We start from the raw sequence: 26,797 nt of genomic DNA, 5'->3' as shown, positions 1-26,797 counted from the left end.
GCAGCAGCTAGACCTTGCTAATAGGAAATGCTGGGCACAAAGATTAAAGGCTGTGTGAATAAAGCCTGTACCAATTCCCTGATTCAAGTCTAGATACTGCTCTAGTGGTAGAAGGAGCATCCTTAGAGAGAAGTCAGGGGAGAGCATGTACAAACAAACCAGCCCCACACCACTCTGATGAAAAGAAATACCAATGACAAAAAAAACCTCTACAGCAGAACACCAAAAATCAGTCAAAACCATAACCCCTCAAAACCCGACCAGAAATTGCAGTGATGAAGGTTTGAGTTTTGTAACCCACTGGTTCCTACCAATTTCAATTTTGATGACCTTCAGTGTTTAATCTTTCACCACAAATGTTTAGAGGTACCTGGGTCTGGAGGCTTTTTAGTTGCTTCCACAAAGAAGTCATCATCATCATCGTTATCAAACAGAACAACTTTCCCAGGTTGTTTAGGAGTTTTTCCTGTGTTCTGTGCTGCAGATTTCTTGTCTTTTTCCCCAGTTACAGTGGAACTAAACACATCACTTCCTCCTGCAGGTCAGATGGGGGCAGAATAAAAATCAAAATAACATTGCCAGAGTTAACAAAAAACTGAATTTGTGCCATAGTCAGTGACATCAGGTACAGCTTCCATCTCAGCAACTTTTAAGGCGCTCCTGCAACAGTGCCACATCAAAAGCATTAGCTAGACACATTCTGATAAAGCCATGTCACAGACAGCCCCTCACTCTCACTGCAGCCACTTCCTCCTCAAACTTGCTCTGCTCATCTGCCCTAGAACTGCAGCCAGGCTCTGTGTTGAAGCTAGAAGACTCAGTACTCCCACACTGCTGCCCCTATGGACTTCCCAAACCAGAATCCTACTCTACTAACTAGTACACCACACCACAGTGGCCCCATAAAAGTGGTAAGGTGCTTGGGGAGAGGGAAGGACAGGTGACTGAGTTCTTCCCAGGAGCCACACTTGCCATGCAAGCCCAGCAGCCGAGGCTGGCTTTGGCTGCGAGATCCCTGCACCCACCAGATATGGCAGGGATTCATTAGAGCCAGCCAGAGCAACTGTTCCTTCTGCCTCTGCTGTGGAAATGTCCAGCCTCAGTGCTAAGTGCTGACACTCAGCCTCAGTGCTAGTGCAAACACTCGTAAAGGCCTAAGCCTGTCTTTTGGCTTCTCACGTGTAGATGCTTGGAAATGAGACAGAGGTGAGGAGATACTTGAATGAAAGTTTGGCAGAAAGTAGAACAACTGCTATTTGGTTAAGTCAGCAGACTGCATAAATTTTGATCAGCAGCAGGTTCTTATTTTAAAAAGTGCATTATGCACTTATAAAGTGCCTCAGGATTGACAGGAATACAGCCACAACATTTGGTTATTTATTAAAGATTATTGAGTTCCTAAACAGTTCACTGGTATAGCAAAGGAGCCTCAATCTTGGCTTTTCTCTGGTGACTTAAGCCTGTCTACAAGTCATTGAGAGGGAGCAACTAAAGACTAAACTCACTGCATGTACAACAGTACCTCCAAGAAAGAAGAAAGGATAAAAAAATCCCACACATCAATCTGCTGTTTTAAACTCTGTTACTGAGTTTTACAATTATGTAGAAGTCCCATTGTTGACATATATCTTTGACCCTGTATTTGTGTACTTCCTACTCTAAAAATTATGCTGGCTGAGGTCTCAGTTAACTGAAGCCAGTCTTCAAATAGACTCTTATTAATAAAGGCCAAAACTTAAAATTCAGGTACCTCAATCAAGTGAAGAGCCTGCATACCAACAGCAATCTTTGTCAGTAAATTCAAAAACAACTGGTGACATTTATTTTCATTGATCAGCTTGGATTCTGATAAGAAACAGAGATCTTAGTACAATTCTTTTTTACTTTTAGCTCCAAGTTACAGATCTGGTTCTTCCCCATGTATGCAGATCTCTGAATCAAAACCAGAAAAACAAGATTTGTCTTAACATAGGAACTTGATGTTTAAACTGTTCTGCTAACCCAAGGCAATATGATAAAATGTGAAAGATCAAAATGCAGTTCCTTCTCAGGCTACAGGTGGAAGCTGTGACTGCATGCACAGCAGAATTAAGCTGCATAATATCAGCTGAAATGACACATATTCTTAAAGTTCAGAGCACAACACTTGAAGCTGACAGTTGCTGATATCTGCCATCAGTGATACCTACCTTCAGAGCTTCTCCAGAATCTTTGATTATCCATAAAACATGCTGCAGTTTAGGCTTAGCATGGTAGAAGCATCTGTATTTGTCATTAAGCATATGATCAAGCAATGCAGTGCTGCTGTATTTGGATATTATTTTCTTTAAAACATCGACAGTAGGTTTTAAAGAAAATAGCATTTTGTGCATGAAGCAATTGGCTATTGAATAAATCATACCTGGAAACAGAAATACTGCACCTGCAGGAACTTTCTTTAAGGACTTTGTAGAGGATGCTGAAATCATAGGAAGTACAATACAAATGGATGCACTTATTTTATGCTGTCAAAGCCTTTACCACAGAAACAGGAATCCAAGAAGTTGTCTGAGCTGCTTTCTATTTCTTAACAGCTCAGAACTCTTTACACATTCTTCTTGAACTTCTGGGCTTTTGCAAATATATGTAACAGTCTATTTTTTTCAATTTAAACTCCACAGAACAGCTCTACTACACTGAAGCTTACAAATATATTACATAATTACATACAGCATTATTTACAACAGTTCACATTCACACACTCAAAACCACTTCAATACAATACATTCAAAACAAAATGGTTTAGTCTCCCAACACATATCTGAAAATCCATCAAATACAGTGCTTCAGTAAAAGCTCTGCAACACAGAATATGTGCTCAGAGTCCTTAAGGGTCTAGATATACACCTAGTGAGAAACTCATGGGAATTAATCTGCAAGAAGAAATCTCTGTTCCCCTCAAACCCACAACTGGATCCTGCAAAGTACACTTGAGAAGCAGGAACTCAGCACAGCACAGAGCTCTGCCAACAGCAGTAAAGACATCCTCTCAGCTCTAGGAGAGCAGGTGTGTGTAACACATCATAGCGAACAAACACACGTAAAATTCAACATAGCTGCTCTCTATTAAGACTGGTGAGGAGAAGAGACTTGCTCTGCAATTGCTACACCAGGCTTTCTATTTTGGAACAGTCTAGCTGCTAGCAGTAATAAATCACAGCATAGACAAGACTACAGGAGGCAACTGTTGGTTCTTACCTTCACTTACTGGGACTCGCTCCTCTTTCTCTTTTGATTCTTCTCCTTTTGGTGCTTCAGCAAAAAGATCACTCTGCTCATAGATGAAAGTGCAAACAGGGGGAAAAACAATTTGTTTTTGTAGGAAATTAGAGATGCTGATTTTTCCATATTGAATGTTCACTTCTAAGCCAAGACAGGGGAGGTAATCACCACTCCCTTCTCAAAAGGATGTCTGCAAATACAGACTTACACCTAGGTACTCAAGTGTTAACTTGAGCATACACGTTCAGAAAAGCAGCACTCTTCTAAAATTTAATTTACTGATCACTAGTCTTTCTGCTGAAGAGAAGTAATGACCTTTTATCTGCACATCTTCAAGGACTTACACTAATTAATCTACAGCTGGTTAGGTCCTGATTTTACCCTTCTGAGCTTTCCTACTGAAGTTTATACAGTAAGGTTTGAGGGAAAAATTCAGGTCAGGACAAGCATAAAAATACTCCTGAACTTCATGTGGATAAAACATATGTGCAGGGAAATACATTACAGCTCAAAAGCATTGCAGGAGACTCCCACAGTTGTTCCTGTGTTCAGGCTGCAGTGCCCTGTACCAATCTCTAACAATCACAGCCTGGATTTCCAGGAAACTGACAGATTTTTTGAGTATTGACCACTTAATTTCTTGAAAGCCTCGCCTCCCTCTTATGTGAACTGGATATTACAGGTTGACTACCTGGAGACTCAAAATATATGGTCTTTGTATAAAACTCTGTAGAAGGAAGACAAAACACTTCAGAAAGAGTATGGGAGCACAGGGGTGTGGCAGAGGTGTCCTTGCCATTTGTCAGTTATTATTTGCCTGTTGCCCTGCTGTGTCTGCCTGCTGGTACAGCGCAGCCTCCTCCAATGCACAAGTAAAGTGAAGCTAAGTCACCTTCTGAGATGTTTAACTATCAGATTATTTTTTTAATATTCTTTTTAAGCTATTGTCTGCCACTTCAAAAAAAAAAAAAAAAACAAACATTTTTTCAATAAAAGCTGTGTTAGAATGGAAAGCATTGCACAGAACTATCCCCCTCCCTACACACAATGCCCCTGTTTGGTGCTTGTTGGGTATATTCTAGTAGATTTGGCATGGTAAGATTGAGAAACATGAGGCCTCCTTCCAAATTTCAGTCTAATACCTCCTTGCCTCCAAGGAACACCTGACTTTTTTTTCTAGCTGCAATAGTGACCACAACATCCCACAAAAGCAACAATTTGACTACTGTTCTGGACTAAGCTTGACTGTCACCAATATCAGCTGCATCAGAGGGAATCATGTGCTTTTATTCTTAAATCTTAAGCCCTGACATGAGGTTTCTACACCCTTTCATGTGCACAGTGGTAAAATAAGGTCAGAAATGCATTTCATGCCATTTCTTTCTCAAGTCAGCTCTAGGTAGTACAAGAGTAAACAAAGTAAACATTTTTTGCCAACATAAGCATCCCAGGAACTGTACAATGACTGAAACAACACAGCATAACTGCAATAGAAAACTTTTAACAGCACAGAAAGAGAGAAACTTGGCAGCAGCAGTGTCTACACACGGTATGTGAAAGATAAAGTGTGAATGGCTTCATTCAGGGTTCTCCTTCCTTTACAGTTCTCCCAGAATCAGAGAGAGAATGACAAAATCCAGTATTTTCAAAGGCATTTTAATAGAAATCTGCTGATTTAAAATAAACAAACTGGATGGCATTTTGTTTACCACCAGCGCTAAATGTAAGGGGCCAATTAAGCTCTCCTGGAATCAGAACCTGTCTAATATAGTGCTGGAACCACATTTGCATCTCTCAGCAGTAGTACTGCAGAGAAGAGGACATTGTACTAATGGGAACATAAGTATGTCATTTGTGTAGTTCTTCCCCACTGGAAAGCTATGCTATTCCACAACAATTGAATATTACCAAGCAACACAATGCTGTTTGTCCTCTATGTCTTCCAGAAGTGGGAATATTCAGGGATCTTTTGTTTTGTTTTTTAAAGGGGGAAAACCTCCATTTCTACAATCTGCAGCATTCTCACCTCTTCATCATCAAAGAGGCCTGTTCCACCACTGAAGAGGCCACCCCTTGAACCAAACGGTGTGAAGTCCTCCTCAGTCAGTTTAGGAGGCTTGAAGATGTCATCATCTTCATCTAGAAAGTACAAGAGACACAAGCTTTGGTAAGACTGATCAAGTTTCAGGAAAGGGAATTAGAGACAACCAAACGAAAAACTGCTTTGGTTCCATCTGCTCTCATAAACATGACACAGAGAGAAGCTGCTGAAGACAGATTGGGTTGTGCGGTTCCTGCAGAAGGCCACATTAAAGGAAGAACGCTCACTAAGTGTGTTTCCAGCCTTGTTTACATGCACATCACAACCTAGATTTGTTTACACATTCATCTTAAAGGATGCTCACTAATATCCCACCCAGCTTCTATAGCAAAAGCCACGATTTCTTAAGTGTTATCTTACAATCCAGCCCAAAATTCAAAAATAAGAGAGGAAGATATCCTACCATCCGATGGAACTCTAACTTCCTTCTTCTCTTTTGGGGTTTTCCTTGTTTTGGTCTCTGATGAGAGGGCTTTAAGAAGAAAGTTTCAGTGAAAAACTACTTCACCTTTACTTACAGTCTGAGATCTATCTATGGCAAAAAGAACCTAGAAAAATAGCAAACTAAGCTGATCTCTGTGCTTTCATATGAATCAGCCTGATGAATCAATTCTATGAAATATAGTTTCTAAAACTAGTACCTAAAATTGTAATAGAATCATTCTGTCAGGCACTAGGAGTTCAACACAATTGTCTACATGCAGACTAGTGTCACCTGAGATGTCAGAAAGCAACACAGCATTCCAGCCAGCCACTCAAATGGCTCCAGATTTATTATTGTCTTCATTCAGCTACCAAAAGCAAAGCCAGAGTTTTATCTCCTGGCCTTACAAGGTTACTTCAATGACTGGAAGATTTCCCTGTAACTGAACAGGTTAAGTTGGTAGGTTTTATACTCTTGATATCAACAGACCTAGTTTGATTGTTTGAACTGTTCAAAAACACACACACAGCTCTTGTCTGTTCATCTTCTCAATATTACAGGTCAACAGCAGCCTCACAAGCACTTGCCAACTCAACTTCAGCTAGTTATTTTCAACTGCTGCTTTGCTGCAAGACTAAATACTTGAGACATCTCTGCCTTTGAAAGCAACACAAAAGTAAATGCATTATGTAGTCTAAAATACCATGAGTGATAGTAGCAAGGAACACTTCCTGAAAACAGTATATTTAAGCCACAAAGAAAACAAACAAGTCACACCACGTGAAAAGTCCAATCTACTGCTTGAAGTGTTTTCTACTGTAGAGCTCACAGAAAAACCACAGTGACCAATGGCTTCCACAAACTTAGCTGAAACAGGAGAAAGCACATGTGGTCAAACATGCAGAGGGAGAATCAGATTGGAAAGTAAGCATTTCCAATATTTTGCGTTTTGAGAGTGACCTGTCTCACCTGAAAGCAATGTGTTTTCCACTATAACTCTCAGTGAATTCCGTTTCAGTCCTCTGATTTATGGGCAAAGAATTACTCAGAGCACAAAAGAGTGTCTGCAATTCCTCCTGTCATGCTTTTACCTAATATTATTTGAACATTCAAATAATAGATCTGTGTAACTTCGTGTATTGTAACCCACAATCTCCTGTCCCACACTTTCACAAGTCCCCCATAACTGCACAAATACTTTTCAAAGATTTTGGAGATATCTTTTTGGGAGATAACTCACACGAACACTCTTCATCCTGTCTGACTGGCACTTCTCCTTTGATTCGGGCTGCCAGCTCATCTGCAAATGATGTTGGCCTCTTCTTTTTCTGGGCAGTAGAGACAAATAGCAGCAGATCCAGTTAGCAACTTGATGCAATTGCAATTATAAATACTGTATTCTATAGCCTCACTTATACAGTATCTTGTCTAGACTTTGCCTGAAGCCCTCAGAAGAAGCAATGCAGCTTTCTGTTAAGAAAGCAGAGATTAGGCATGCATCAAAAATAAAAAAATCCCCAAAATTTCTAGTTCTGATGAACACAGAGTTTTCAATGTCACCTTGCTTTGTAAGGAAGGCAGCAATCACTCACAGGCTTTGTGCTTTCATCTAAGTCTCCTTCCTCGTCCTCCTCTTTTTCAGAGTCAAAGAGATCACAGCCATCATCATCATCTTCATCACTCATCTGGGCTATCCTCTAAAAAACAATATCCTGTTTGCATACAAAACAAGCACAAAACTACAACTGCTTAGATAAAATATTCAAATCAAATTTACAGAAAGGATGGGAACTTACAGCTAACTTGGAGTACTTCACAGCTTTTGAAAGGTAAGGAGTTCTAGCTCCAAGCAAGTTGCTGCATTCTCTAGCACACCCCAACCTTGTGCTGTGTTACTGAATGCTGCAACTGAGGACACAAAGGCTCCCCCCACAAGGTGTGTACCACTACCACACACAAACGAAAGACCTGGCATTTAATCTTAACACAGGAACATTGTGTTAAGTGTTCCTTAGTGTCCCTTGATCAACTAGTAAAAAATTGTATCATCCCACTCTGTCCTTAGGGTGGACAGCAGAATGAGAGACACTACATGCTCACATCCTGGTTTCAGTCACGTCAATAAGAGGGTGAAAAAGATGAAATGAACTGGATGAGAGCTGGGGGTTGGCACAGGCAAGTGCCCAGAATTGAACTAAATCACCAGCAACCCAAAGGTACTTGCTCATCTTAAAATACATCAGGCATACAAAGCTACCCTATGAAGCTTAAAGTAACACCTGAGTGTTTTTGCAACACTGTATTATTAATAAGTAGATTAATTAAGGGGTGCTTTTTTGCAACATTGCTCTTTTGACATTAAATCATGCCAGATTGAGGATCCCCACCTAAAAGTCTTTTGCAGTGGCACATCTAAATATGGATAAGATTCCTTCTTCTAAAACCAATTACTAAAGTCAGGCTTGAATTTTTCCATCTCAACATCTCTCTTCCCTTCTCATTCATTATCCAAATGATATACTGTTCAAATATCTAATACTGTTCGCATCTTTGATTCCATGTAATACTCAAACTGTATTGTTCCTTGCCTCCTGCACAGTAAGATTAGATTTTTAATTATAAACCAAATAAACCCACAGAAGCCTAGTTTTCCTGGGGTAGATTCTTTGAACTCTCATGTCTCCCAGGTTATTCCTGAGGAAAACACATATCAGGCAATGCCATCCCACATAGGCTCTGTATCTAAGAGCTTGCAAGCATGTCTTTAAGCCCAACCCAGGTTCATTTTCAGAACATGGTGCCATCTGCCCAGGACCTTCCCATAAAAAGTTATAAAAATCAGGCCTCACAAAGTTGCTAATAATCAACTGTCTAGAGCTCTCATCTCTTCTTTCATGCATGCTCACTGTGTCACAAATGTGAAGTCTTTCAGGTATGCACCAGAGTGTTTAATCGTACCGTCTTTTGGTCATCTTCACTAGGGTTTCCAAATTCATCATCTGATTCCTGTAACATAAGAAACCCAGAGACAAGTATCACACATTACTTTGTCCAGTGGTTAAAGCAGAGGACTAAGAAACTCTGAACTTGCTGAAGTCTGGACATTCAGATCTCCTTACCATGATCTGACCAAGAAATTGTTTCCCCACTGCTGACCATCTTTACAACTGGACCTCACTAGAAAGTCATTAATTCAGCAAAGACAGCAGGCTCCATTGTGACTGCATCCAAGTAACTCAAAAGGGATTTCACTTTAAGTGAACCAAAAGCAAACACCTCAGGAGAAAGGGATTGCTTCCATAGCACAGTTACAAAGAGAGACATCCCAGCCAAAGCAAGCAAAACATATGAGAAACTGATATTCCAATGTAGCAGATTCATGAAGCAAAGCCTGGAGGTGCATTAATCAAAGCTTTAAATTTGTTCCTTTCAGTCTCCACCCTATTCTTTGTAACTAATTTTCAACAGGTTTGTTCTCCATAAATGAAATTCTTGATAAGAATCCGATTTGCTTCACAAAATTAAATTAGAGTGGAATAAACCACTTCAGTTTGAAGTATTCTACTTCAGTAACAGCTAGAGTCAATATCACATAAATGTTTCTCTGGAAAGCTGAAGAGGAAACCACTACAAGAACAATAATAAAGTATATTTATGCCAACCAACACAGGGAAAAAACATCATGCAGTATTATCTTGAGAGCCAACATCAAAAAGTAAGGTAGTTAATGGCCTCACATGCAAGGAGTGCTTGTGCAAAGCAGCTGGTACTTGCCACTTACCTCCTCATCCTTCTCTTCACTGTCAATTACACTTCCTCGATCACTATCTACTGATCCTTCTAATTTAAATGGAAACAAAAAAGTTAACATCAGACACAGAACACTGTAGTCCCCATTTAAACCACCTGAAGACTCTGTGAAGAAAACTAAAATTCAGGTGGGTAGAGTGGTTTGAAAGAACTTTGAAAGCTGATGAAATTTTAACACTTTGCATTTCCAATACACAAAGCACAAGTAACTGAGAAGTTACTACTTTGTATACTGGAAACGTGGTTGTTACAGCATGATGAACACTTTTTTCCCCAGCTAATTACAGGCTGCATCTAACCATGCAAGAACAGTACACAGGATAACCAAAGCAGTGATTTAAAACAGTCAAAAATCTTGGGATTAGGAACTAATTACTTGCATAGAAATAAAAGGTCATGCCAGCACATACCTTCACTAGAGAGATCTCCAAGGCCAACATCATCCTGTTCCATAAACTGCTGAGAGCCAATCAAGTAAGGTAAAGGTCTGTCAATATAGAGATCCTGGAAAGAGACAACATCAGGTCTTTCTGACATCTTTGAACAGCCCTACATGGCTGACAAAGACAGAAATCTTACATCCCTTGTTTTAACTCAAGGAAGATACAAACTTTTTTAGAGTCCCCACCAAACGTATGCTTCAAGTCAACATACAACTGGGTGGGCTAGCTGAGGTTTATTCCTCTCAACACTGTCAAACAAAGTGGATACTTCTATTTGTATAGTCCCAACATGTTTCCTCCTACATCGAACAGAAGAATATCCTTGCAAAGACCTACAGGCATGAGTCTTATCCCAAAACCTGGACCTTGGATTTTTAATTACTGGGATGGCAAAAATCATCCATAAAGATATGGCTTGTACCTAAAACGCGTGAAATGTTTACATCCCACTCCCACACAGAATTGAGGCTTCCCCTTCGAAGTTCACTCCATTAAAATAAATTCCTTTAGGATGACATACCTTAATGCTAACCTAACTGCAAGACAGGCAGGTTACAAAAGGAGCAGCTCAGCAGAGAACACTTCTTCAGACACAGTCATCAAATCCTCTCTTTAGGTAACAGGTTTAGGTAACATCAATTTTACACTACAGCAGTAATACAGCTGACAGAAGCAAAGAGCAAGTCCAAGAAAGCAAAACAAACCCAGCAAGAACAGGTCCCTGTACCTTTGGCTCAAGTATTAGTTCCACTCTTTCATTACTTTCTTCCTCTTCTGAGTCAGAGTTCCCTGCTTTGATGTCTAGCTGTTCAAATGCACTGTCCAGAACCTGCAACCCATAATTCACTGCTTCTTGAATTTTAGGGATTAGATCAGCTTCTTTCTGTTCTCGCGTCTTTTCCTTTAGTAACAGAAAAAACACATGGTCATTGCATTTTACTGAAGACTCAATCTTACCACAGCACACATACAAAATGTTAATTTCAAATTAGCACAATGAAACTTTTTCACTATGTGCATTAGAAGGACAATCAGAATTTTTTTTTGCTTAATTCATTTTCATCACTCCAGAAACAGAGACGTTCTAAACATCCACACAAGCACAGTATTGTTTTACTTGTGCTCCTAAACTATTATGGGGACATTTATGGTATAATACATCTAGATTTCATATATATATATATATATATATATATATATATATATATATATATATATATATATATATATATATATATATATATATATATATATATATATATATATACATACATATAGAGCTCTCTGAGTACTTATTCCTAGGAATTATTTCAGTCAGATTCTGCTTCCCCAATTTACTACCTGTGAATCTAGGAAGGTTGCCCAAGGCCTTAGTCCTCTTGCTGAAAAAACATGCATAACCACCTGAAAAATCAATGCATAAGTCTTATCTGCTGGATACCGTACTGAGCTTGGGGATGCCCTAACAGATGATCACACACTGTAGTAGCCTCCAATATCACTGTCAACTTTATGACTGAGTGACATACACTATCCAACAGAGAGACTTCAAGGAGAAAGGAAGGGGCTTGGTTTGTAAGCTGTAAATGTAAGCAAAGCAAGTTTGAAAATGAGAAGGTTGACAATGGCTGCAAACATACTGACAGCACTCAAGGCAGCTGAAGTTAACTACCTGCTCTGTTTTGTCTCCAACATCAACTTTGGGAATAGGCTCTTCCACTTCTTCATCATATACTCTCTGAAAAGTCAAGCAAAATTAATTAATGTAAGAACAATGTACTACTACAAGAGCTAAACCGTGGGTACCACCACAAAATACACTGTTAATATATAATTAATTACACATTAGTTCATTACACATTAAAAAAAAAAAAAGAAGCCATGGATGACATCAATTACCTTCATGCATTGGTACTGAAGGTACCGTCAGCAGCCTCTCAGCGCAACTGAGGTAATTCAAGTCTGCTAGCAGACTAACCTGATCATGATAAAAAATGCACTGTTTTAACCTTCCCAAGGTAAAGCTGTTCTAGACACCTTCAGAGTGAAACCTAGAGTTTGCTTAGCAGCTGTCTACTTCCCTTTAGTTTTCTGTCATTTGGTAGCTCACAGAGAGGGTTCACAAGAACCCTCAACCTTCAGTTTGTTCTGATGATCCCTCACACCCAGCTCTTTGAGCACTCTTTTATAGGACCAGCTACAAGGAGAAAAAGGGGAATAAAAGATCTCCACGGAACCTGCAAACCTAAATCCAAATCTCAAGCACAGGTGCAGTTATCTCCTGGGAGGAGACAGATCTCTCACTGACTAAAATGAGAATCAGAAATGAAGACCTATTTCTGTGCACCATAATTTGGGAACAAACAGCTGTAAGCACATGAGATTTAAAACATTTGGTACAAACTGTTCTCAGCAGAATCATTATGCTGAACAGCCATAGGTCAGAAAAGACACTGCAGCACCAAAAAAAGCCACTACCACCAAACCCCCCCAGAATATAAATTCAGTTTTCCATCTTTTCCTCTGCCACCATCCTTCCAATAATAACGCCATGATGAGACACTTATGGCCTGAAATAATGCTGATCAAAACAAAACACTTGATAAAACTCAAAGTGCTAAAAAGCCTCCAAAAATCTGAAACACTATTAAAGCTCTCCATCTTAATTAGACACATACTTCCAGTGATACAATGTTGCAACAGACTTTCAAGACTAGCTTTATCTTTCAAAATAGAGACATCTATAAAGTGGCAACATTAACCAGAAAATATGCTGGTCATGACCACACCAAGGGGACAACTGCCTGTAGTTCAACACCTTTAATACCAAATGCTTTTAGAGTAAAATAACACCATTAGGCAAACTTACAGCATTGTATACCATTCCTCATATTTAGACAGGCAAGTGCAGACAAATGCTACATTCATGCAACTTGTGAAGATAAACCAATACATCCCAGAATTCCCAACTCATTCATAGTTCTAAACCCAAAACTCTGATCACCAGATCATGTATTAGCAAGGAAGGAAGTATCACTGAAAAGGCAACAGAAACCTGCCAGTATTGGAGAGTGCACCACTCACAAGGGAATTAGGATATGTTTTAACAAAACACAATTAAAAGTAATTTCATCCCTAAATCATCATCAGACTTGCCAGAAAGCTAAATCACTTCTCCACACTACATTAAGAGACAGTGACAAGGTTTGAAGTAAAAGTTTGATGTTGTACTAGAACATACTCACATTCTCTATGAACTGCGTGTTGGACAACATAAGAAAGTCATTGAAGACATTATGAAGGCGACAGTCTGTAGCTTTTGTTTCACTGATCAATCCATCCACCTGTTTTTTGATTTCATGTGTCCTGGAAATGGTTTGCTGTGAGAATTCTTGCAGAAAATGGAGAAGCTGTTGACAACATCAAAGGAAAACAATAGTCAGCAGCATCCAGTCTTCTTCCGTTTGGCACCGTTTGTAAGACAGGCAGAACTGATCATACACTTCAAGTGAGGACCAAAACACATGCACATTAGACTGAAACACTCCCACGCACACATACAGGACCAAGTCTCAGCCACGCCGTTCTACATCTCCGTTCGAGCCAACCCCTCATTCCAGTTTTCCTGCCCGGAGCGGAGAGTTAAAGCAACGAGAGAGCCGCCGGGCCCGGGACCCGCGTTCTTCCCGCGGCAGGTCCGTCTCCAGACCCCCGGCCACCCCCGGCCAGCGGGCGGCAGCACCGCCCCGCACACGGCCCCGAGCCCCGGGGAGGCCGCGGCCCGCGCACCCCTCCGGTGCCGGGCTCAGGCCCGGTCCCGGCCGCACCGCTCACCCCGGCGTCCGAGGCCAAGGACCAGCTCTGGCTGCTCTTACGGATCTCGTCCAGCGACCAGGGCCGCTCCCACACCGGCGCCGGCTCCGCCACGTCCCCGTTCATCTGCGGGAGAAGGACAGTGAGCAGCGGGACCGCCGCTGGTGCTGGCGCCGCTCCCGTCCCGGCCCGGCCCGGCCCGGCCCGGCCCGGCCCGGCCCGGTCCCGCCGCTCACCCTGGGCTGGCGCCGCCGCTCCCCGCGGTCAGCTGAGCGCCGTCACGTGACCCGCCCCGCCCGCGCGCACCGCAGCGCCGGCAGGGGGCGCCAGGCGGCGCGCGCCGGCGGTTGGGCGGAGCCACCGCGTCCCGTGCCGTGCCGTGCCGTGCCCTGCCATCCCGTCCCATCCCATCCCATCCCGTGCCGTGCCGTGCCGTGCCGTGCCGTCCCATCCCGTCCCATCCCGTGCCGTGCCGTGCCGTCCCATCCCATCCCATCCCGTGCCGTGCCGCGCCCTGCCATCCCATCCCATCCCGTGCCGTGCCGTGCCGTGCCGTGCCGTGCCGTGCCGTGCCGTGCCGTCCCATCCCGTCCCATCCCATCCCATCCCATCCCGTGCCGTGCCGTGCCGTGCCATCCCATCCCATCCCATCCCATCCCGTGCCGTGCCGTGCCGTGCCATCCCATCCCATCCCATCCCATCCCATCCCATCCCGTGCCGTGCCATGCCATCCCATCCCATCCCATCCCATCCCATCCCATCCCATCCCATCCCATCCCATCCCATCCCATCCCGTGCCGTGCCATCCCATCCCATCCCATCCCGTCCCGTCCCGTCCCGTCCCGTCCCGTTCCATCCCATCCCGTCCCGTCCCGTCCCATCCCGTCCGGTCCCGTCCCGTCCCATTCCATCCCATCCCGTCCCGTCCCGTCCCGTTCCATCCCATCCCGTCCCGTGCCCTGCCATCCCATCCCGTGCTGTGCCGTGCCGTGCCGTCCCGTCTCATGCCGTCCCATCCCACCGCGTCCCATCCCGTCCCGTCCTGTCCCGTCCCATCCCATCCCGTCCCGTCCCGTCCCGTCCCGTCCCGTCCCATCCCATCCCATCCCGTCCCGTCCCGTCCCGTCCTGTCCCGTCCCATCCCATCCTGTCCCATCCCATCCCATCCCGTCCCGTCCCGTCCCGCCCTCACGGAGGAACGCGGCGGGAGCGGGGTCCGGCCGCCGCAGCTGTGTCCAGGCTCTGACCCCCACCACTGAGCCAGGACGTGCCTTGTAAGGACACGAGCGCGGCGCGCCCTGCGAGATAGCAGGAGGGTCTGCTGCGCACCATTCCCGCTGGAGCGCCGCACCGGGCTCTGCTGATGCCTAGGCTTACGAGTAAAAAGGGACCTTTTCCTCCTATTTTTCTTACTGAAGTAAATGCAAGGCTTACCCTGAGCCAAGTAAAATCTCCTTTGTTTTATAACTATGAGCCTTAATAAACCCATCCCAGAATTCCTGGATTTGCTAGAAGAAAACACACTAACATGAACAAATACACAGTGCAAATCGCCAAACTGGAATTCAATTATCCCTAGGCCTTTTGAGGTTAAACACCCCCACTAACTTTCCCTTTTCTTGCTAATTTTTTTCCAACGGATTAAAAAGCCTTGTCATATGGTATTTCAAACGGTCATTATTACAAGTGAGTTCACGAGAAAGGAAATGACAGGAAATAACCTGTTCCTCCAGGTGGTAACTAAATAATCCATTGGCTATAATCAGACCTTTATATTAGCACATGGAGCTTATTTATTTATTGCACTTGACTACATTGATACCACTCATGAGGAACCAGGGCACTGATTGATCTTACTTGGGTTCTCAAACAAGAAAAAACATGCAAGATCTCCAAGTTCCTATATATTGATCTAATGGCTACATTCAGATCCTGGAAATACATTACTAGGCAAGGGACACAGAAACTTCTAAAAGCAAAGTATCATAATACTCCTTTCAACTCTATTTTTCTGTGATTTTGTGACAAGACACCATTACTGAACTGGCTCAGACCTTCAAACCTAGTACAATTTAAAGAATTTTACTATACTGATAATTAAACAGGAGCTAACAAAGGACAAGTAGAAAAATACTAGCCTAGGCTAGTTTCACATAAATATAAACATAAATATAAAATTATTCTCAAAGCCTTTTAGTATTCTGCTGTAGTTTTTCCTCTGCACCATTCCATCAATGAGAAAAGCTTGCCTTTAGCTACTTTCCATATTCACTGACATGTGAATCCCCTTTGTTGATAATGCAAAGCTCTGCTTTCACAGAAATTTGTGCATTATAAAACATGAGATCTGTGTGCTTTTTGTGCACCGATGCTGCAAAATGTCAGGCCTTAGCATTGGGCAGCTTCAGGTTTGGGGGTCTTGCAGATCAGTTTCCATAAAAAACCCAGCATGACAGCTACATAGAACCTGAATGGTTCCTAGAGGAAGCTTTTTGTTTGTGATACTCCAGTCTCTCAGCCAAGAGGACTATGAATGGCACAGCAAAAATCTGCTTTCTAGGAGTCCTGTCCTAAACATTACAGACAGGGTTACAAAAAGCATTTCATCCTAAAATTCCTTTCAGAGAGAAATTTAGACAGGTTCTATTTAAAGTTTAGAGAAAAGCAGCAAGAAAAAATCACAGAGGGGATTTGCTGTTCCCCTCAGAACTCTCTAAATGATTATGTGACATAAAGGTATCAAAAATCACATATATCATCAGGGACTAATCTGCAGATTAATAATCAGAACATGTAAGACCGTACAGGGCTGTGATCTCTGACACCCATGAAGTCATGCCTTATCCCTTGGTTAAATTCACAAATATTTACAAGGTAAAGAGAATACCACAGCAAGCTTTCCCAATAGCTAAAAGAAAGTAAACATGTTTTTGTAACCTTAGAACAGGACATAAACATAAAAAAAGTCAAATTACAATTAAAAGTTAAGCTTCTGCATTCCATGGGAAAGAACCCCAATAAAATTTGTGCATTGTTCTTCATTTCCCTGGCTACTCCTTGCTCTGCTGCTCAGTAGTGCTGTACGTCTTGGTATAGAGGCAGAGAGATGTGGTTGCTCAAGCCCTGCAATTTCCAGAATTCCTCATTCTCCAAGAGATAGTCCCAGCACCTGCATTATCTGCAGGCTGCAAAAAGTCTTGGGGATGACAAGCGATGTCAGGGCTTGAAGATGCCTCAGACTCTGGTGCACAGTGTAGAAAGGAGTACCTATAGCTAGAAGTAAGTACATGTGCTGTCACTGGACCAGCACAGGGGCCTGAAATCTCCAGAGGAACTTCCCCCCTCTGCTTGGTGTTCATTGTTGGTTAATGCAATGACAGAACACACTGCTTGCCTATTAGTGTATTTATTCATTTCAGGGAATTCACTGTCAGGCTTCCTATAAATAATTCATTATAACTCCCAGGAAATAAGCAACTATGATTACCCATGCCACCTAAAAAGACCTTGCTATATTAATTCAAATTATTTACTTCAATAAGCTGTGCAAGCAGTAAAAAATTAGCCAGTCTGATAAATTCAGTTCAGGTAACTAGAAATTAAGGGAGAAAAAAAAACCCACAGCACAACAGCTAACCCTATAAATGAACCTGGACTCAGACACATGACTTCATCTGTGGTTTGATCCTTCTTTGATCTGGAAAGTTCATGTCTGGTGGTAAAATCATGGGCTTGGAGAACAGGCATTATTACTCTGGAGATCCTTGGTGAGGTGTAGGAATACCTGCTATGTCAGGAATAGGGGAACTTGACTTCTGTGTTGTCTCTGGTTTCTGAATTCCTCTAGGTCATAAGCTCTGAAACTTGAAATCTCTGATACACTTAAGGGAGTCACCCAAAATCATGTATCAAGTAAGCATCAGAATGAAGAAATAAAAAAAAAGTCCTGAATCACAGTCCCATGGTTTTCTACTTTAGTCCTTTGCAAAACTTTGAAACTCATAGGACTGATGAAGTAGTGTTATCCTCCCACTTTTGTAAACAGATCAAGAAATTAAACTTCTCATATTAGTTGAGGTATCATAGTTGATAAAGCAAGATAGAGCCAGGATGGCTGTGAACTTATGTTCCAAGTGAGACCCAGGAAAGCCTTTCACCAAATATGTGCTTGAGAACAAAGAGTGGCTCCACTGCAGACAATGGAACTATCCAGAGGGCTCAAACTAAGGATATACATTAGTGCTTTGCTTGACCCAAGCCCTAAGGTCTAGTTTGAAGGCTGCAGAAGTTAAGGGGAGTTTTCCAGCTTTCTTTAGTAGGTTCAAACCTACTTCAGCTAAAGACTGTGTTTCATATTGGAGGTTTAGTTGTCTGCATGACTTAATGTGCAAATATTTACCTGCATGATGTTTGCAAGTTCTGTAGAATCAGGAGTGAACTTTGCAAAAAACTTATTCTCTCACTGGGTATTAATCCACCACAAGGACAGTAGCTTTTTTGATGGAAAGTAAGAACACCAGATCATAGAATGGTTTGGGTTGAAAGGGACCTTAAAGATCATCTAGTTCCAACCTCCAGCCTTTGGCAGGGACACCTTCCACTAGTCCAGGTTGTTCAAAGCTCCATCCAGCCAGGCCTTAAACACTTCCAGGGATGGGGCATCCACAAGTTCTCTAGGCCACCTGTGCCAGTGTCTGACCACCCTCAGTAAAGAATTTCTTCATAATAACAATTCTAAACATGACCTCTTTCACTTTAGAACCATAACCCCTTGTCATGTCACTGCCCTCCTCATCTTTCCTATAATTCCCTGTTAAGAACTTTGCATGCTCTCGTGAAATTAGTGCAGTGCTATGGAAGCAAAAAAAAAGTGTATTGAAAAGAGGAATTCACTGGAGATGTAGACAGATCTAAGACTTTAGGAAGGGACTAAATTCTTTGAAAGCAAGATCTGTGTATCCTCAGGCCGGAGGTTGAAAGGCACCCAGAAGAGTCAGCCTACAGCAGACAGTCTGAAGCACAGCTGGCAGGGCCCCAGCATCTTTGTCAAGAAATCACTGGCAGAAGAATGAGGTGTCGTGCCTAACAGGCACCTTGAAAGCAAAACCAGTCTTGCTTTGAGGTCTCTATCAAAAAGCCACAAAAGAACTGGCATAAAATTTCCTGTTCAGCCCAGGGTGACCTGGTAGTAGCAAAGCCTGCACACAGCAGGTGAAAGGATGGGAATGCTTTTTCAGTGGTACAAGACGTAGGATGGTGCACATCACCTATAGTTTCTCTACATTTGTGTGAAAGCCTTATATCAAGAGATCTGGGGAAAGATACACAATCATCATTGACAGAGTTTGCAAACTACACTTAATGTGCCAAATAACAAATAAGTCTGGTCATCTTAATGGTGAAAAACTGTGTTTACTTAGTTCATGCTTTAGATAGCTTTTGGGGTCTTTTTCATTTTGGAGGAATAGGATTTTTTAACAACTCTGTAAAGTATAACAATGACCCTGAGAAGAATTAGGGATGAAAAGCAAGTGTCTTCTGTCTAGAACAATATGGTGCTTAAGACAGCTGATGAGGAGCCTGGATACATATACAGGAAAGGCATCATGTCCTTCATAGTATCTGAGGTTGTTCCCACAACACTTACATGCTTTTATACCTTGTTTTATATTCAGATTTGAAATGAGAGACTGTCAGGTTGGAGACTGTGCAGAGATGGGTGGCATGAATGAAAATAAATTTGTGCTACAGAACAGAAGATGAAAACTGCTATACTCAGCTGAGAAAAGTTGTAAGCTGACTCAATATTCTGTAAACACAGACAAGAGGAAGAGCTGGATGATAAAGTACTGTTATCTACCGTGCCAGAAGCAAAGGATGAGAAAGGATATTTACTGATTTTTTTCAATAAAAACATGACTATTATTAAATTGAAGTTTTAAAATGTAGTGATTATTTCAGAAAAAAAACCCAAAAAAACCCAAACAAACAAAAAAAACAAAAAAAAAACCCCACAAAACAAAACAAAACCAAACAAAAACAAAAACAAAAACAAAAACAAACCAACAAAAACAAAAACCAAAACAAAAGCCAGGTGTTTAGTCAGACAATTGAATGCTTAGGAACTTTTAATCAATTATGTCTTTCTTACTAAAGAATTATCAAACCTGCACAGACTTCAGCTTTAGCATTTCCTCCAGGGAGGTCATGGAATTCTGTTGTGATGTACTTTAATTTCTTTTGCTCCTGCTGAATTCTTTGGGTCAAATAAGTTATTATTAGTATGCAGCAATACATAATGCATAGGAAAAAATGACAACTTTTCTTGCCACCATTGAAAAGCATATAACTCTGTATTTAATTTACTCTTAAAAAAAAGTCCCAAATGATTCAGCTTATTTTTTCAGTCTTTAAACCTTATAATCATAGGCTAAATTTCCTGAAAAGTCTCCAACAGGAATGAGTTTCAAATTGCTTGGCAGTATCTGTAGTGAAGTATTTTAAATGTAGGTAGGGCCACAGGTGGATAGTGCTTTCTGAAAAGAGGTTGTAGGAGCAAGAGAAAACAGAGTATTTGATTATCACTCAAGTTTATAACTTCTTGGGAAAGTAAACATTTAAAAGAGATCACATAGTCTACTATAATTATTCAGGTCAAAGCCAGAGCAGTTCCACAGGAGTAATAGCAGGTTTTGATTGGAGAGGAATTTTTTATTTTGGTGGAGGAGAAAGAGATGTTGTAATGGGATCCAGCTTCAGCTAAGGTTTCAATGTTAAGAGGTTCTGATCCTGGTAGTGGCCAAGCACCTTTGGTTATCTTTCAGTGCACACCACAGCACTAACAGTGAGTATGCAGAGATCTGGCCAAAGCTCCATTTGCTATTAACACCTAATGCACTACCCAGCATGTTCCAGCCCCCTGATAGCAGACAGGATTTTGCATGCATTTCTGCCCCACCTAAAAATCTGGATAATACTGTCTACAGTTTAGCTATCAATATTTGTATTCCATCAGAAAGGCATTTCTTCCTATCATAATGCTCCCAAGGAATACAAAGTTCTGGACTCAGCAATTTACCCAGGTCAGTGCTCTACAAAACCAAACATTTTCTCATTGCCAGCTGGAAAAATTTCAGAGATTTCTTTGGATATTACAAAATAACTGCATTTGCATTCAGCAGGCTTTTTCCCCTCCACCTAGACTTGAATTGCACAACATAAAGGCAGCATAAAATATTTGCTCTCTGATTCCACATAAAGAACTTCAGCTTTCTCTGGAAACTTAGAACTCTTTGGAAGCCAAACACTCCACAATGGTAAGTCAAAGATTGGTTTGGGTTTGGGTTTTTTTGTAATGGGGATACAGATAGGTATTTGCTTTAAAACTGCAAAAGGAGAGCATTTAAGAGAATCATCCAGTTACACATTTTAAATGTGGCTATATTGTATTTCCAACCTGTAAGATGCAAAGACAGGAAAACACCTCTGTGAAGATTACTGTGAATTTTATTCTTTGCATTGTAATTCTTTGCAAGAAACTGTACAGATATCTCTTAGTCTTTCACTTGCTGTTATCCTTTCCTCAGAAATGTTGGTGAAAACATTCAGAGTTTTGCAAACATTCAGGACCATGCTTTTAAACTTGTAAATGTGAAGTACAGTTTAAAATATTGTCATTTAACAAATAAAAAAGTGTGTATATTTTGTCCAGGTATTTTTTCTGTTCTTCACTTTTGATTCCTCAAATTGTGTCCTGTTCCAGCTCTTCAATCCTCCAAAGGTGTTTGCAGAATCTAAATCAACAGTTAGGTAATGATAAATAGACCAACAAAGTCCTATGGCCTGGTTCTCCTGTAATTTGTGCTCACATAATCCCGAAGGCAGAGACATCAAGAAGTACCTTTGATGGGCATCTCAGGAATGGCATAGGTTCTACAGAGCAGGCAGTAGTTTCTATAATAGATGTTGATTCATAAACAGGGGACAAATTACCATTTGCTTCTTTCTCTGTTTAAGCTTTTTTGCCAAGTTTGTGTTACTTAGCTGACAAATCATTTGCTTGTTGCAACATAAAGCACATTCAGACTCCTGACTGAACACCACAGATTCCCCTTAGGTTTCTCTTTAGTTTTTGTGGAAGGTTCTAAACTTTGATCTTTAATGAGAGGAGCATGCCCTAGCTCATGTAACTGGTATTTCCAGGAGTAGCATGATAAGGAAAGTGTTGGAGGGAAAAAAAGATAAAATATTAACAGAAGACAGCACAACACATGAAGGCTTTTTGTATTTTCTATAAAGACATGAGTGACATTGCATGGAGTATCTCTGTTGTTGCAAACACCTGACCCAGGCACCATGGAATAGCACACTTTAGGGGTTTCAGTCTTTAACTTCTTTCATTCTAGCTATGGTGCTCAGCATGACAACTGTCTCTGTTCTAGCCTAAAGCCTCAGGAACTCCACATCACAGAACCACAATGAAAATGAAGCATTACCCCCTTCCCAGACCACTCCATAAACCCTCCTCTTCCTTGCTTTCACTATATCTTAAATATCACTCAGTCCCATAACAAAGCAGGACATCAAGGATCAAAATATCAAGTTTTTTCCAGAGCAGACAGAGGAGTTTCTCCTTGGCTCACCTCTTTCCTGAAGCTCAGAATCTTTCAATGTCTTATGGCATTGTGATTCAAGTAAGCCAAACCTCTCACTGCTACTTTAAACCCAGTTTCAAGCAGCAAGAGTCTCAGCAATATCTTCCAAAGTTCAGAACAGTAACTTGGAAAGATCTAGTCATTTCAAATCCTTTCCTGTTAGTCTGCAAGAGCTATTAAGAAAATTTAAATAATGTCCTCCATTGCTTCTCAGTCTCTGGCTATTCCGAAACTTTTCCTTTAAGTTATTCAGCTGGAGCAACCCATCAAAATAAACCTGTGCTCTCTCCTGCTTCTCTAGTCCCTCTACTCCAGTAAAACAACCATTACAAAGTCATGCAGGCTTTTTCAAAAAAAGTTCTGGACGTTCAGCAGGCCCCAGGGGACATAGCTGAAAGCCTCTTACAGATGTTTAGCTGTTGCCCCCACTAGACAAAAGGAGGTGTGTCCTGTGTCAAGTCCCAGCCCCTGTGAGCATGGATGGCTCAGGTGTGCTAAGTACAATGTACAGCACTCAAATTTTGCCCAAAGACACACATTTATCTCTCTCTTCCCTGACCAGCTACCTGTGTCAAAAAACCTACTGGAATAGATTTAGATCTGAGATCTCCCCTCCATTGCAAAATGTGAAGCAATTGCTGTACCCAGAAGTGAAGCAATGGGATGCTCAACAGAGATTTGCTAGAGAAATAGCTAAAGCTGACTCAAAGGCAATAAACAAAGTACTGACAAGAGCTTGGCCGGGCTTTCAAGTTTATAATACTACTGAAGTTTTGTGTGATTTCTAGAGACTGTATTTTGGCAGGGAGTGATGCTGCTGACACGGTAATATCATGTCATTTTGTATCTTCCCACCAAAATGAAAAATGCAGGGAAATATCTTGAGTGTACTTTTCCACTATTTTCATATACACATAAGGTTACTTTTAATTTTGCTTCAGGTTCAGTGACAGCTTTTGAAAAGAGAGCTAATCAATGTGGATTAAAATGCATGGCATGAGCTCTGTGTTTCTTTTACAGAAGAGCTTTCTGGCTTTCCTTGTTGCAATGGGCATCATCGTGACCCTGGGTGACGCATACTGCTGGAGGAAAATTCACAAGCCAGGGGAGGTGAACAAAGAAGGTCCTCTGACCTGATGGTCTTTGAGAACTTGGCTCTATGTGGAGCTGCCAGGAAGGGCTCCAAATACAAGGGAGGGGGAAGACATTGGAAAAACACAAATAGGGGGCTCCAGCAGCAAGTTGCTAAAAGTAGGGGAAAACCAAAGTCTTCCCCTGGGCTGTGTATGGTTGCAGCAATATTATTGCAATTGGTGGTAGGTTGCTACTGCTATTCCAGCACATGGAGCTCATTCAGGAGTTGACACCTCCTTTTTAGGTGGAGGCTTAAGGAACATGTTCTGGTTTGCTGCTGTCTTATGCAGGCTGTATGATAAATGGAAAACTGTATCCCTTTGGACACATTGAGAGGACAGAAGATTGCTACAAATGCGACTGCAGCGAAGGTGGAGTGGAATGCTGTTCCCTGTAAGTTTGAACTTCTCGGTATCATCATTGCCTGTAGGATGGCCACAGCTTTCCATTGCTGGGGATAAATGGCTTTGTAAGGGCATGAGAGAGCCTTTTCTCACCCATGTCACAGAGTTAGTGAAAGCCACATATAGCTCTTGATTGTTTGGATCCTTAGCTCTGTTTGCCTTAGCTCATTTTCTGCTGACTGGGAGTGGACACAAGCCCTTCCAGGCACATCCAGTTGGTGCTTGCCTTAAATTTTTAAGGAATTTGTGAACCCTCTTTCACTGCAGCTGTCTTTCATTAGCTGAGAAAGTGGGGGTAGGGAGGAGTGAGTTAACTGAAGTTTCCCTAAAGAGCTTATGGTGATCTGAATCCCTTTGCTGAAATGCTTTTCTCCAGTGAATATGCCAAACATAGAATGACAAGGCTTTGCTCTGAAGTATTTCTCCAGCATTCTCCTTTCCTCCTTCTGCTTTCTCAAAGGCCCAAAATACCTCAGTGATTATCTTTGTCTTTATTTAGGTGGCACAGTCTATCAGGGAGCAGCCACCACATCCTATGCAAACTGGAAATAATGAAAAATTAAAGGAAAAAAGAGAAAAGATGCCAAGCCCATGCTTATGTCACTGCAGAGTGCCATGCTAGAAATACCTTTGCTAGTGCTGAGCATCCTGGAACATCTTCACAGTGCAAAGCACAGGGCATCATTTGAGGCTCTAGAAGCTGCAGCTGTGTGGTACTCAAGCTAGCTCTGCTGCCCTTAGCCATAGTTTCAGACCTCTCTCACTCAGCAGTAGTTCAAGCTATAATCACTGAAGTATTGAAACTTTTATTGCTCTCAAGCTAACATTTGTTTTCTCTTTGCCACTGACAGCTTTCACACTCCTGTTGCTTTCGACAAAAAGAAATGTAAAGTTGTGTTCAACAACAAGCGCTGTGACTATGATGTGGTGCAGAAGGACGACCCCTCAAAGGAGTGTTTTGTCTATTCTCGTGTGGGCTAACACCTGCTCCAAACCTCTCTGCACTGTGGAATTCCTCTCCTTCCTTTAGATGCTTTGCCATCACAGAGAAGCATGATGACACAGGAAAATCTCATAAAAGAGAGCATTTCACTAGCTCATTTTGAACCTCCTAATTGTGTTAATTCAGCACACAAGATGCATAATCAGATAGAGTGTCTCGTTTCTATCAAAAGGTCATATTCATGTTCTTAATTTTAGTTGTTAAGACTTTGTGTTTTAAGTGATTTACAGATGTTTAGTTAACTTTTAAATTAAGTAGGATTTTATTCTACTAGTTTCCTTTGTTCAACCTGTATTTTTTTTTTTTTTTAATTAGAGCTTTATAACCTGTAAGGTCCCAAGAGTTTCTGTAGAATCTGGGTGCCAGTTTTCCTACAGATGAAGATGACTTTGTTAGTGGAAGAAGATTTTTGATTTGCTGGCAGCACCAGTAAAAGTGTGAATGAATGACCAAAGAAATCTAACACAGGCTTTGAATCTCTTGAGAATATATTCTTTATGGTTCTGGGACTGGGAAGAACCAGCATATTTGTGTGATTAGCACATTCTTCCAGAAGTTATCTGTGGGTGGGAAAACCCATCTTCCACTGCAAGGGCACCTCCTCCACCACTTGTACTTGAAGCAGAATCTGAACAGCTCAGCACAAACAAGAGCTGACACTGGAGAAGAAAGAAAATGAATTCTGATGGGTTTACCAGGCCAAGGAAATGTAGAGCCTTGTCTCACAGGCTCCAGAGAATAGACTGTGTTCACTGAGACCCAGAAATTGCATATAAATGTTTTCAAAAAGACATTTTTTAGTCTCAGTGTGCAATGGTATTGGTTTTTCTATTATCAGAGTAGCTGCCAATACTGAAACTTCCTTTTTTTTCTTTCCCCTCTAAATAAAAGTAATTTAGCGATGAAGCTCAGGAGTCTTTAATCTCCCTTGCTCAGAGTGGGGAAATGGTCAAGAACATTGCCACTGGTAATTTTTACTTGTTTTGGATTTTTTATTCATGAGATTATCCATCTGCAGGAAAGCAAGCTAATACATCACTCATCCTCCGTTATGATTTTTTTTATTATTATTATTATTGTACCACCAAAAATTAATGAAATGTGTAGGGCAGGAAGGGAGAGGTACTAGTTCTGTTTTCCATTCATCACAGCAATGAGATTAAAGAAAAACTTATTCAATTTTGATAACTTCCTCAGAAATCCCATCAGAACTTCCTCTCCAAATGATGAATATTTTTGTGTTGGTAAAACACTGGAGAATAAGTTTTTCCCATTTTTATATCCACAGGTTATACCATACAAAAGCTCCTTAAAAACATCCCATTATTGTCAGAGTAAGTCCAAATTTCAGATTCTAAAGATTTTATAACACTCAAATTCAATCTGTTGATACCTATACGATCGGAGAATCATGACAATACCACACATATATTTAATCTGCAGCATATTTCACATTTTAAGGATTTCAAAAATAAAATGCTAGCTGTAATTTTGTGAAAAAAATTTCATTAAATTTGTTGCATTTTCTACCCTTTTTCAGGTGGCCATTCCTTTTTGCTTTCTCAGAGAGGGGGAAAGCAATTCTTCTAGCTCAAGTTTGCTCTCAGAAAGTGATAAATTACTTTCACAAAGTATTCCAAGACATTGTGGGGGTTTTACAGCAGGGTTTCCTGGGCTTACATCTTCACACCACTGCATAGTGCATACTGTTATTACAAACTAAACAGCCTAAATATAATTCTGGTGAAAC

The 26,797-nt window shown here is 41.4% G+C and overlaps 2 protein-coding genes across 7 annotated transcripts in view; one reads left to right on the top strand and one right to left on the bottom strand.

Annotated features, from left to right (window-relative positions):
- The window catches only part of WASHC2C (WASH complex subunit 2C), a 36,543-nt gene extending 22,440 nt beyond the window's left edge, over positions 1 to 14,103 (bottom strand). The window contains exons 1-15 of one of the 5 annotated variants that reach the window (XM_053984420.1): positions 14,089 to 14,103; positions 13,874 to 13,978; positions 13,285 to 13,449; positions 11,712 to 11,777; positions 10,767 to 10,940; positions 10,007 to 10,100; positions 9,568 to 9,626; positions 8,745 to 8,792; positions 7,379 to 7,483; positions 7,027 to 7,114; positions 5,766 to 5,834; positions 5,288 to 5,400; positions 3,238 to 3,310; positions 2,402 to 2,458; positions 371 to 535 (exon numbers count right to left, since the gene is read on the bottom strand). In XM_053984420.1, coding sequence (XP_053840395.1) covers positions 371 to 535; positions 2,402 to 2,458; positions 3,238 to 3,310; positions 5,288 to 5,400; positions 5,766 to 5,834; positions 7,027 to 7,114; positions 7,379 to 7,483; positions 8,745 to 8,792; positions 9,568 to 9,626; positions 10,007 to 10,100; positions 10,767 to 10,940; positions 11,712 to 11,777; positions 13,285 to 13,449; positions 13,874 to 13,978 — 1,381 coding nt within the window. In that variant the 5' untranslated portion in view covers positions 14,089 to 14,103. Of the gene's footprint in view, positions 1 to 370; positions 536 to 2,401; positions 2,459 to 3,237; positions 3,311 to 5,287; positions 5,401 to 5,765; positions 5,835 to 7,026; positions 7,115 to 7,378; positions 7,484 to 8,744; positions 8,793 to 8,905; positions 9,024 to 9,567; positions 9,627 to 10,006; positions 10,101 to 10,766; positions 10,941 to 11,711; positions 11,778 to 13,284; positions 13,450 to 13,600; positions 13,618 to 13,873; positions 13,993 to 14,088 lie in introns of those variants that run through there. The other 4 variants (XM_053984424.1, XM_053984421.1, XM_053984422.1 and 1 more) reach the window with 4 other exon arrangements.
- A 6,949-nt stretch (positions 14,104 to 21,052) lies between these two features.
- Positions 21,053 to 26,581, top strand: LOC128810757 (beta-microseminoprotein-like). Of its 2 annotated transcripts, XM_053983871.1 has the most exons (5): positions 21,053 to 21,168; positions 22,465 to 22,545; positions 23,527 to 23,629; positions 23,931 to 24,033; positions 24,896 to 26,581. In XM_053983871.1, the coding sequence occupies exons 1-5, from the start codon at positions 21,166 to 21,168 to the stop codon at positions 25,023 to 25,025; spliced, it is 420 nt and encodes a 139-aa protein (XP_053839846.1). In that variant the 5' UTR covers positions 21,053 to 21,165; the 3' UTR covers positions 25,026 to 26,581. The 2 variants fall into 2 exon arrangements, with proteins under 2 accessions (XP_053839846.1, XP_053839847.1); XM_053983872.1 differs by lacking the exon at positions 22,465 to 22,545 and having other exon boundaries at positions 21,059 to 21,168.
- Positions 26,582 to 26,797: the final 216 nt, after the last annotated feature.

Source organism: Vidua macroura, chromosome 8 (genome assembly GCF_024509145.1).
Source record: "Vidua macroura isolate BioBank_ID:100142 chromosome 8, ASM2450914v1, whole genome shotgun sequence".
Classification (NCBI taxonomy): domain Eukaryota; kingdom Metazoa; phylum Chordata; class Aves; order Passeriformes; family Viduidae; genus Vidua; species Vidua macroura.
This window is presented reverse-complemented; position numbering and strand designations above follow the sequence as displayed.